General features: G+C 43.1%; 1 protein-coding gene across 5 annotated transcripts in view; it reads left to right on the forward strand.

The window, feature by feature from the left end:
* The window catches only part of LOC129815255 (roundabout homolog 2-like), a 237,940-nt gene extending 228,306 nt beyond the window's left edge, over positions 1-9,634 (forward strand). For 3 of the 5 annotated variants that reach the window (XM_055868890.1, XM_055868907.1, XM_055868917.1), the window contains 5 exons: positions 643-900; positions 2,053-2,249; positions 3,558-3,722; positions 7,700-7,960; positions 8,089-9,634. In XM_055868890.1, coding sequence (XP_055724865.1) covers positions 643-900; positions 2,053-2,249; positions 3,558-3,722; positions 7,700-7,960; positions 8,089-8,090 — 883 coding nt within the window. In that variant the 3' untranslated portion in view covers positions 8,091-9,634. The remainder of the gene's footprint in view (positions 1-642; positions 901-2,052; positions 2,250-3,557; positions 3,723-7,699; positions 7,961-8,088) is intronic. The other 2 variants (XM_055868899.1, XM_055868928.1) reach the window with 1 other exon arrangement.
* Positions 9,635-12,725: the final 3,091 nt, after the last annotated feature.

Genomic DNA, 12,725 nt, shown 5'->3' on the forward strand with positions numbered 1-12,725 from the left:
TAACCAGCGTGACTCTCTCTCTCTCCTTGAACTCTCCTATATCTCTTGCTGTGTGTGTGTACTCAAGGAGAGCGCTAAGCACAGATGAGCAGGAGGTTGCTACATGGAGTAGTAAGCTCCCTCTGCCGGTGCCTGTACTAGTCATACTGAGGAAACCTTCATTACTCTGCTTGGTATTACATGAAAAAGACACTGGTTTTGTCACAGGCATTTTTTGAAAGGATGGCAGTGGGAACACCTTGGGGTGTGCACACATATCTTGCAGCCCGTTTCAGACAGCTTTGGTTGGTTTAACCACCACTTATGACAAAACAGCATGTGGTTAGATCTTGTAATTTGATCTCACCATCCCATCCCTGCCAGTGGATTTGTAATTACAAACAGCAGCAAATGTGTGTAATTCCCTCTCTCCCTCTGCTGAGAGATAGAACATCAGATAACAATGTTTTTAATGGTCTGGCAAAATACAAACCAGTAGAAAAACAATTGTATTTGTCTGTGAGCTAAGCGTACAACACTGAGAGCAGGTCACTGTGCACTAGCAATAACAATTAGAATTCTAAACACCTTAAACACACATCCACAGAGAAGTGCAGGATACGGTTTTAGTTAAAATTACTCACATTGTAGTTCATGTTGCAGGTATGACAGCGACAGCTGGGCCCCGCCCCTTCCTGTTCAGACGTACCTCCACCAGGGATTGGAAAGCGATCTAGAGGAGGAGCGAGTGCCCACCCCGCCCCTCAGGGGAGTGGCTTCCTCCCCGGCAGCAGCTCCCTACAGCCAACCGTCATCCTCCTCCCTTAGCTCCACCCACCACGAGGAGATGCAGTCCATGCTGCAGGCCCACCTGGATGAGCTGACCAGAGCCTACCAGTACCAAGTGGCCAAACAGACGTGGTGAGCAGGAGAGAATTTACTGTGGATCTGTCAATGTCTTTATTAAAAAAATATATTATACCTCTTTACTTTCTACGTAGTCTTTTCTCGAGTCTGAGTCTGGTGAGAGATACTACTTTCTATGTAGTCTCTTCTCAAGTCTTAGTCTGCTGAGAGAGACTGCTTTCCATGTAGTATCTTCTCAAATCTGAGTTTGGCGAGAGAGACTACTTTCTTTCTAGTCTCTTCTCAAGTCTGAGTCTGGCGAGAGAGACTACTTTCTATGTATCAGTAGATCATGATATGATACAACAATTGTCTTTGCTACATGTTTTCAGTGTGATATGTATCCACTTTCCACTATGAAAAGAACCCAAAGTACTGTACTTTGTGTTCTTTTGAATTGCCACAGGTACTTGTTAGACTAAATTGCCTATGATATTTCAATCATGAGACATTTACCCTGCAATTTCTGATTTGTGCTGTGGATGAATGAGGTGTCATTCTCTCCAATTGATCTGGATGCTTTTGTATATCAATAGCCAGTTTTTTTGAGTGTTTCATATCAGTGTGGTATATAGGTATGTCATCCTATCCCCTGGTTTCATGTTTCCTGCAAAATATAAAAACAGCCCTTCATTGATTACACCTCATTGGGAAACTTGTTATGTCAGTAGGAAATAGCGTTGAGGTGGTAATGATGGGGTTTGGCCTAGCGTGCTGCTCTGACAACAGGAACAAGAACTGCTAATTACATGGGTGTCTCATCCATAGTGGGGCTAGGCGTGGGGCGAGGTGTGGGGCGAGGCGTGGGGCGAGGCTTCAGAGGGGACAGCTGTGGGGGAGATAACAGACATGTTACTGACAGCCCTGCCTACCCTGCCATTCTTCTCCCTTCACCCAGACAATTACCAGTTCATTGTGTTAGTGCGAGCACGAGCACCGCAGAATTAGCCAAAGTAATCGCCGCGCGCCGCACATGGAAAATAATTAATTCAATCTCCCACACAGGCACTCACTCAAACATGCTGAACGGGGCTCTAGTACTGCACTCTGGTATTTGGTTGTTCGTGGATTTGTGTTTTGGCCTTTACTTCCTGTTTGTTAGTGTCTTTCTCTACCTCTCTGTGTCCAGCCTCAGCGCCATAACATGTTCCCTCATGTTCTATACAGGCATATGAAGGGCAGCCAACACCCACCTATGGCCCCTGTCCCTCCGATGGGGTACGTGTCTAGCACGCTTGGGTCTGACCTGGGAAACAACATCCCGTGTGAGGAAGAGGAGGAGGATGAAGCCTACGGAGTGTCACATCAGCTCTGTGGCTTTGACTACACGGCCAGATGCAGCATGGACAACCATGAGGGCTCAGGTGAGACACACACACACACACACACACACACACACACACACACACACACACACACACACACACACACACACACATATACATACACTCAGATCATGCCCCACATTTCTTCACAGTGCAGACAGGTGCACACGTCTTTACATCGAGCAGGATGACAAAGATTTGGGAGCAGTGAGAAAAATTGGCAATAGCAATATGGTTTTATTCAGTCACCACTTACGGAGACTAAATGCCTTGCTCATTATGCAGTTTCGACTGACAGTTTTATTATTTCCAATTTTCTCAACCGTATCGTGTCATACTCAGAACCAATTGTCTGATTGTTTCATATTGTGATATTCAGACTCATTAATTTGAACAAGGAATTGGATGAAAGGGAAAGATGTATTGTAGTCTGGTGTGGACACATGAGTGAAATCCATCTCCATTAAATAAAGAAACGTTAGACTGGCTAGTTATTTGATTTCAGATGGAAGCAATCATTTCTCCACAATATCTAATTTAGGTTTTTTTGTTCAATCACTCAAAGCCATTTCAAGTTTATGACCATATTGTCTAAACACTTAGTCTTTTAGCCTCTCTAAAGCAAATGACTCGGAAGAGTGTCTAACATCAAAGCAATGAGGAGAGTGAGAGCACAAGGTGTGGGGACAGATCCAGAGGTCAAAAGTGTGATGTGTTTTTGTAGACCACTAGTCTGTGTTGTGGGGGAGAGTGAGACCATGGTTCAGTCCTAGTCATGGAGATCATGGAACGTATGGCGTGCTGGCTGAGACACGGGAAACTGTGCTAATATACTGTGGTGTGTCTGTGATAAAGTAGGTGATGTGCAGTAATCTGCTGTGTTGCCTCTATGGGGAGAATGCTATGCTAGATCAGCTTATCTCTACAATGGTCTCTCCGTTGTCTCCTCTCCCGCAAAGACCAGGCCAACACACACACACACAGAAAGTCCAATGCACTTAGGATGGGAACCAGGAATTATAACCACATCGTATCCTTTACCTTAAATTGTCAAGATGTGAACGTTTACCCATACTACCCACACAAACAGTCTTATCTAGGAAGGTTTCTTGCACTGATTTGTACCCCCTCTATCATCCTCTCCTCAGTTAATTTGATTTACAACATGTATTTTTTCATACTTGAGTTCATTTTAGTACTACACTGAATCATTTCTAGCATATAGTTTAGCAGTGCAAAGCTATGATAATGAGTCATTTCTTGCTAATCTAAACTGATTAACTATGTTGTGCGTCTCCCTAATTCTCTGTCCCTGTGTCCCTGTCCTTTCTCCTTCGCCCCCTGGAGGTAAAGGTTACTCCCAGCGGGGTCGACCAGTCAGCTCAGGCTCCACAGAGAGCAGTGCTCTGGGTACACAGAGCCTCGGTCACCAGAGGGCCACACACACTGGACGCAAACCCCAGGCAGAAACTGTTGGGACACTGCCCCGCCGGAGAGACTCCCCCACAGATGGTAAGACATGGGGTGAGGGGGCACAGAGGACAGACAGAGAGAGAGATGGGGAAGGTGGATGGGATCTCTCTTTGTTGAATGTGGTTTATAGCTAACTACATTGAGTGTACAAAACATTAAGAAAACCTTCCTAATATTGAGTTGCACAACCTCATTTTCTTTCAGAACAGACTCAATTTGTCGGGGCATGGACACTACAAGGTGTCGAAAGCGTTCAACAAGGATGCTGGCACATGTTAACTCCAATGCTTCCCACAGTTGTGTCAAGTTGACTGGATGTTCTTGGTGGTGGAACATTCTTGATACACACAGGAAACTGTTGAGCATGAAAAACCAGGCAGTGTTGCGGTTCTTGACGCAAACCGGTGCACCTGGAACCTACTACCATACCCTGTTCAAAGGCACTTAAATATTTTGTCTTGACCATTCACCCTCTAAATGGCACACATACACAATCCTTGTCTCAATTGTCTCAAGGCTTAAAAATCCTTCTTTAACTTCTTATGGCTGCAGGGGCAGTATTGAGTAGCTTGAATGAAAAGGTGCCCATTGTAAACGGCCAGCTCCTCAGTCTCAGTTGCTAATATATGCATATTATTATTAGTATTGGATAGAAAACACGCTAAAGTTTCTAAAACTGTTTGAATTATGTCTGTGAGTATAACAGAACTCATATGGCAGGCAAAAACCTGAGAAGTTCCACTTCCTGTTTTGATTTTTTTCTGGGGGTGCCATATTTTCAACCAAGCTCTCATTGAAAATACAGAGAGATATGGATGGGTTTTCACTTCCTACGGCTTCCACTAGATGTCAACAGTCAATATAACTAAGTCTGATGACTCTAATGTGAAGGGGGGTTGAAAGAGACAGAAATTAGTAATCACTGCCATGAGGTGCCCACGCATTTAACTGGCACATTCACGTGAGAGTGAGCTCCGTTCCATCTCTCAATTGAAGCCGATGTAATTCTCCGGTTGGAACGTTATTCAAGATGTATGTTAACAACATTCTAAAGATTGATTCAGTACATCGTTTGACATGTTTCTACTGACTGTAACGGACCGTTTGGACATTTCGTCACGTTATAGTGGTCGCGCTTTGAGACTTTGGTTAGGGCGTTTGGTAAACAATTTGAAAGTAGCTAATTTGACATAAATAACGGACAAATCAAGCATTTATTGTGGACCTGGGATTCCTAGGACTGCATTCTGATGAATTCATCAAAGGTAAGGAAACATTTATCATGTATTTTCTGGTTTCTGTTGAGTCCAACATGGTGGCTAATTTGGCTAATCATCTGAGCTCCGTCTCAGATTATTGCATGGTTTATATTTCCGTAAAAAAAAATTGAAATCTGACACAGCGGTTGCATTAAGGAGAGGTATATCTATAATTCTATGTATATTACTTGTATTATAATTTATATTTATGTTGAGTATTTCTGTTGAAACGATGTGGCTATTCAAAGTCACTTGATGTTTTTGCAACTAGTGAATCTAACGCCTCAATGTAAACTCAGATTTTTTTATATAAATATGAACTTAATCAAACAAAACATGCATGTATTGTATAACATGAAGTCCTATGAGTGTCATCTGATGAAAATAATCGAAGGTTAGTGATTAATTTTATCTCTATTCTGGTTTTTGTGAAAGCTATCTTTAGCTGGAAAAAATGGCTGTGGTTATTGTGGTTTTGTGGTGACCTAACATAATCGTTTGTAGTGCTTTCGCTGAAAAGCCTATTTGAAATCGGACACTTTGGTGGGATAAACAACAAGATTACCTTTAAAATGATATAAGACACATGAATGTCTGAGGAATTTTAATTATGAGATTTCTGTTTTTTGAATTTGGCGCCCTGCACTTCGACTGGCTGTTGTCATATCGATCCGGTTAACGGGACTGCAGCCATAAAAGGCTGTCTCCTCCCCTTCATCTACACTGATTGAAGTGGATTTATTAACCTGTTTGGCGTGCAAGCCCGACGTTGGTACACTTATGACAACAGCCAGCTCAAAGTGCAGGGCGCGAAATTCAAAATATATATTTTTTTAATATTTAACTTTCACACATTAACAAGTCCAAGACACCAGATGAAAGGTACACATCTTGTGAATCAAGCCAACATGTCCGATTTTTAAAATGTTTTACAGGGAAGACACAATATGTAAATCTATTAGCTAACTACGTTAGCAAAAGACACCACTATTTTTACTCCATCAGTTTTTTACTACATCAGTAGCTATCACAAATTCGACCAAATAAAGATATAAATAGCCACTAACCAAGAAACAACTTCATCAGATGACAGTCTGATAACATATTTATTGTATAGCATATGTTTTGTTAGAAAAATGTGCATATTTCAGGTATAAATCATAGTTTACATTGCAGCTACAGTCAGAAATTGCACCGAAAGCAGACAGAAAAATTACAGGCACAAACGCCAAATAACCAAATACTCATCATAAAACATTTCTGAAAAATACATAGTGTACAGCAATTGAAAGACAGGCATCTTGTGATTTCAGACAATATTTCCGATTTATCAAGTGTTTTACAGCGAAAACACAATATAGCGTTATATTAGCTTAGCACAATAGCAAACATAACAACAGCATTGATTCAAGGCAAAAATAGCTATAACGTATAAACCACCAGAATATATTAATTGTTTCACTAACATTCTCAGAATTCTTCAGATGACAGTCCTGTAACATCATATTACACAATGCATATAGAGTTTGTTCGAAAATGTGCATATTTAGCGGCACCAATCGTGCTTATACAATGAGAATAGTGTCCATAACGTCAAGCAATCTGTCCGGCGCCATCTTGTAAAGGCACCTATTCTTATCAAAAACTATTCATAAACTTGACTAAAAAAATACAGGTTGGACAGCAATTGAAAGACAAATTAGTTCTTAATGCAATCGCTGAATTACATTTTTTAAATTAACCTTACTGCGCAATACAGGCTGCGATAACGCAAGGCTACACTGCAGGAAATGGCGTCCTATGCATTTGACATTTTTCAAAAGAACAATGAATTATCAGCATAAATAGTTCTTACTTTTCGATCAACTCCCATCAGAATCTTGGGAAATGTGTCCTTTGTCCAAAAGAATAGTTGCTAGGTTGGAGAACGTCGTCTTCAACGTTGCAATTAGCAGTAAACAATAGCCATGTGGGCCAGAGATACCCAACTTCCTACAACGTCACGAAAATAAATAACCGAAAATCGCAATATACTGACAAACTGATATAATTCGGTTTAAAATAACAACATTACGATGTCTTCAACACCTATATCGAATAAAAACAGAGCCGGATATATCTAGGAGCTGAAACGGGAGCTTCTAAAATGACATGCCAAGACCCTCCCTGCGTCAGAGCGAAGAGTGGAAAGATGGGACACTTCGGTTCCAAGCAATTTATAACCTTTGGGAACTACGTAGAAACTCCATTTCAACTCTCCCTATTCGCTGACACCCAGTGGAAGGCGTATGCAGTGCATCTCAACCAATAGAGGACAGGCAAATTAATACACAGGTCTCAGAACAGCCAGCAAAATTCTGCATTCTGACATACACATAGGAAAATTGCTCTAAGTCCAGTTCTGTTTCACCCACAGATATAATTCAAACGGTTTTAGAAACTAGAGAGTGTTTTCTATCCAATAGTAATAATAATATGCATATTGTACGAGCAAGAATTGTGAACAAGGCCTTTTTGGAATGGGCACCTTTTATCTGGCTACTCAATACTGCCCCTTGAGCCCAAAGAGGTTAAGTGACATCAATAAGGGTTCATAGTTTTCACCTGGTCAATCTATGTTATAGAATGTTTTGTCCACTCAGTGAATATACCCATGCTGATCTCTGTGACATGTTCAACCGATTACAAAGGCCGCTGTGTATAACCCATCTTGGGAGCAGTATTAACCAGTGCCTTATGTCCTCCTCCCCTCATCAGTGGCCTCTCCTACCCCTGAGCCTGTCCACAGTGTGGGGGCAAGGCTGCATGGGTCATGGGCGTCTGGGGGCTCGGACCCACCAGAGGAGTGTATGGTCTCAACGCTGGAGCGGCAGCATATGGCCTCCTGGAGCGGCAGACCCTCTAACATGGCCACTCTGGGCAGGACACGCCACAGGGCTGCGGCTGGGGTGGGCACAGACCATCCACACAACATCCACCCGCCTCCCAACAGCACCGAGCATAGCTATGGAGAACGATGTATGTATTCAGGCTCTCCGTAGTCACACAATGGTATTGTTTCTGGTTGGTGTGAAGCAATTTTCTGTTGGTTATATGTGATATACTGTATTCACACGTTTGTCTGTCTGTGTGTCTTCATCTCTCAGAGTCTTTGTGAGTCGGACCCTCCAGTGCTGCCTGTCCCAGGACACCTTGTCTATAAGTGCAATGAGATTTCCCCTCTGCGAATGCTACAGGATGGAATATAAAGAGAAGGCTGGAAGATGAGAGAGAGAGAAAGAGGGAGCCAGAGAGAAACGCAGAGCTGTAAATGTGATGTACAGACACACATCTCAGTGTTCTTTTTACAGTGTTACTTTCATCCCTCCTTCCAAAAGAATATACTGTATATCACATGCCCCTCCTATTTCATGTCACATGATGTACAGAAACTCACTCCACATTAATGAAAAATAAAAATCCCTACAGTTAAGCTATTGACTCATGAAAGTGAAAGGACTTGCATTTCCTGTAAATAGGTTTTGTATTTTCAGTTTTTCAATTTTTTTCTTTGCTATGCAAGCCAAATTCTGACATTGAAGTTGTCTCGTTTACTTGTCATTTTACATTGTGAGTTGATGGACTGTGGTGCCACATGTGTTTTTCATAAATGCTCGAAATATTGCTTCATTTTGATGAAACTACTGTGTTGTTGTTTACTTTGCACAGAGCGTTTTGTGATGATAAGCACAAAGTCATCAGCTGAGGCTCAGAGAAGAATGATGAAGAGGAGTGTCTATAATATACCTTACATTTAAGAAATATAATATTTGACACAGTAAATGCTTTTCAGAGACAGATGTATTGAGAGATATAAGAAACACAAAGAAATTCAGAAATGAAAAAGACGCCCACATGTTATGATGTTTTGTTTTTCAATCTGCAGTGGTCCGTGGGGATGATGTGGCAGATGTGCAATGTTGCCCATACACAATATGCCCATGACAGTGAGACAGCAGTACTTGAAACTTTCCAAATAATGACAGTTCAGAATAATCAATACATTCAAACCATCTATGTGTAACATTTCAAATGGAACTGTTAATGCAGAGGACAATAGCTAGTTGTTGATAGGGAGGTGTTTGGCCCACAGAGCACCACTCAGGTGTGGTCAGGTGTGGACAGCTGTGTGCACAGATGGACTCTGTCAGTGTTACCCATGGGGATAGAGTGATAACACAGTGAGACAGGTCTTAAAATGAAGAGATATTGGCCTTTAGAAATCTAGCTAATCCCAGACTGGGTTTCCAGAGCTCTGAGTGACTAGCAAGCATGATTAACAACAATATGCAATTAGATTATAATAATAGACCCATCATAGATGTGATGGCCGTCTGTTTTAATCCTACTGGTGCAGTATAATGTGGCCCCTTTATCACCCTGGTAACAGATGAACGCTCATCAGGACGTATGGTTACCTAGGCATAGTGAGCCCCTTGCCAAGTGAGGATATCCTTAACACTGTAACCAGTCACGGAGGGCAGCTGGTTGCTAGTTTTTGCCTACGAGATTCACAATGAAGTGTTTTGATTCTCTTCTTTGTATGGTTCTTTTCTGGTTGTTCTTTGTATTGGCTCCACCCGGTCTGCCCTCAGGAATACACGTACAGTGTGGCCAATCCTATGATACAAATAAATGTGTATGTGGAATCAACCATGAGTCTCTGTGCTATGCATTTGAGTTGATGGTCCAAGATATTCTCCTCATATGATAAATGTTAATGCTGATTTTCTTAATACTGATTTTCCCATTAGGACATTATGTGCAAACACTTATAAGCTCCACATTAGCATAATGCACACACTTTTAACAGGATCAGAGATTAGTTACATATGAATAAGAACAATACTCGGTCTCCCTCTCTCAAGCGTCTCCGTGTTAAATCGGTCTTAGTCAGAGCTAATGGGAAAATTAAATCATTATTACTCCATTTTTATGCATCCATCCCTTCACTCTCTTTTTTCCTACACCAGAACACATTTACTCACTGGAGGAAATGTCAGAGTTATCCATTTACCAAGAAAACATTGAAGACAGCTCTAGCATCGGCGATTTGGGGACTTCGTGATACAACGAAAGATTACGACGATGATTCTCTCCTTCATTCCAGTTATTTTCCATCATCTTTATGGGATTTTGAAGATGCATGTGAATTCAGTGGTGATTACATTTCAGACATGTTTGTCGTTAGCAGTCTACGTACTGTAGCTCATTTACTGTATTCAAGAAATGCAATTGCATTGATTTATAGAGTTATGGTGGCTTTTCCTTGGGCATCCATGCCTTTCAACTCCATTTGTCATATCATATAATGTACACTCTACACCTAATGAATCACAACTGCTACATGAGATCACATTTCTACTACAACTATCCAAATCACTGTTGCATGCTGCATTGGCTCCAGCCTCTGTCACACACGGTACATTTCTCATCTTTCTGGACTAAGCCTGGCTGTTCCTACTGGCCAAACACAGAGGAACAGGACACAACTCTAATGACAGAAATGGAAGCTATAACGTATTCCACCCCGCATCTTTTCCTTAACATTTCTGTAATATTACCCTTCTTTACACCCATTGCAATAACGATTAACCATGTCAGCTTAGTCATCCATCATGTTTAACACCTTTCCTCTATTCAGTGTTGCCATTCCGTGTGTGGACAAAACCTTTGAAATGATTCTGTAGAGCCGTGGCCTTGGAGCTAGAACAGCTCATTAATGAGTCATGAAATTTGTCTAATTGCAAAGTTTGAACAGTAATCTTGTGTGATGTGATTACATGGGCCACAGGACAGCAGACGATGGAGGGAAGGAGAGGATGGAGGTCCCAGTCTAGAGCACCATTACCCTCAGGTGTAGGGGGTAGAGGCCCCAGTCTGCAGTACCATTATCCCTAGGTGGAGGGGGTGGAGGCCACAGTCTGCAGTACCATTACCACCAGGTGCAGGGGGTGGATGCCCCAGTCTGCAGTACCATTACCCCAGGTGGAGGGGGTGGAGGCCTGGGTCTGCAGTACCATTACCCCCAGGTGGAGGGGTGGAGGCCCCAGTCTGCAGTACCATTACCCCCAGGTGGAGGGGGTGCCAGTCTACAGCACCATTACCCCAGGTGGAGGGGGTCCCAGTCTACAGAACCAGTACCCCAGGTGGAGGGGGTAGAGGCCCCAGTCTACATCACCATTACCCCCAGGTGGAGGGGTGGAGGCCCCAGTCTGCAGCACCATTACCCTAGGTGGAAAGGGTCCCAGTCTACAGAACCATCACCCCAGGTGGAGGGGGTGGAGGCCCCAGTCTACAGCACCAATACCCCCAGGTGGAGGGGGTAGAGGCCCCAGACTACAGCACCATCACCCCCAGGTGGAGGGGGTGGAGGCCCCAGTCTACAGAACCATTACCTCCAGGTGGAGGGGGTGGAGGCCCCAGTCTACAGCACCAATACCCCCAGGTGGAGGGGTAGAGGCCCCAGACTACAGCACCATCACCCACAGGTGGAGGGGGTGGAGGCTCCAGTCTGCAGTACCATTACCCCCAGGTGGAGGGAGTGGAGGCCCCATTCTGCAGTACCATTACCGCAGGTGGAGGGGGTGGAGGTGCCAGTCTACAGCACCATTACCCCAGGTAGAGGGGGTGGAGGCCCCAGTCTGCAGTACCATTACCACCAGGTGGAGGGGGTGGAGGCCCCAGTCTGCAGTACCATTACCACCAGGTGGAGGGGGTGGAGGCCCCAGTCTACAGAACCATTACCTCCAGGTGGAGGGGTTGGAGGCCCCAGTCTACAGCACCATTACCCCAGGTTGGCCATGGTCTCGCATTGCCATACCTCCAAAGTCAAGCCATCATATTGTGTTGCAAAAATGTTTTGAATTGTCTACTGGCTCCCAGTGGCCAGATTTTGATTAGATGTTACATTTCAAGCAGTGGAGGCTCCTCAGAGGAGGAAGGGTAGAACCATCGTCCTCAGTAAATTTAATTTAAAAAAATAGTGAAACATTAAAAAACTTTTTAGATAAAGATATACTAAATATATTCACATCACCAAATCGTTTATTAAAACACACTGTTTTGCAATGAAGGTCTACAGTAGCCTCAACAGCACTCTGTACTGGTTGTAATGCAACAAAATAAGGAAAAACGCCAAGGGGGATGAATACTTTTGCTAGGCACTGTATGTGGCTGCTATGAACGTGAACTGTGTTTACGTGTGATCAGGGGTGTATTTATTCCGGCGATTCTGTTGAAAAATGTTTCTTAGACGGCTTTCGGTTGAGCGATGTAGAAAGAAGTCGCACGAGATCTCCTCCGACAACTTTTTGTAAATAATCCCACATTTTGCCTAAATTCATACTTCTCATGACCTCAAAAGTTGTTTTAATTACCCAGTAATAGAGTGTACCTAAGTTAGCATGAGCAAACCAGTCACACGCTCTGGATAATCGACAGACAAAACGTCACACTCCGCCAAATCAAATTGCATTGATAAAAGTTTGCTGTAGATTAGCTATGTTGTTCGAAACGTAGAGCACTTACTTTAAATATGCAGTGATCACTTTCGTTGTTGTCACTTAAAGTCGATGATGCACCAAAATACAGTGCTTGTAGTGGTTGAATTCCTTTATCTGGTGGCTGGTCATCTGTCGCTGGGGCTGGGTCCTTGAATAGGCCAGCCAGGTCATGTGATACAAGTTAGTATTCGAAGTCCCTTCATGTCTAAGGACGTCGGGAGGTGATGCAAAAACCAGCC

The sequence above is a fragment of the Salvelinus fontinalis genome, chromosome 2, assembly GCF_029448725.1.
Source record: "Salvelinus fontinalis isolate EN_2023a chromosome 2, ASM2944872v1, whole genome shotgun sequence".
Lineage (NCBI taxonomy): Eukaryota > Metazoa > Chordata > Actinopteri > Salmoniformes > Salmonidae > Salvelinus > Salvelinus fontinalis.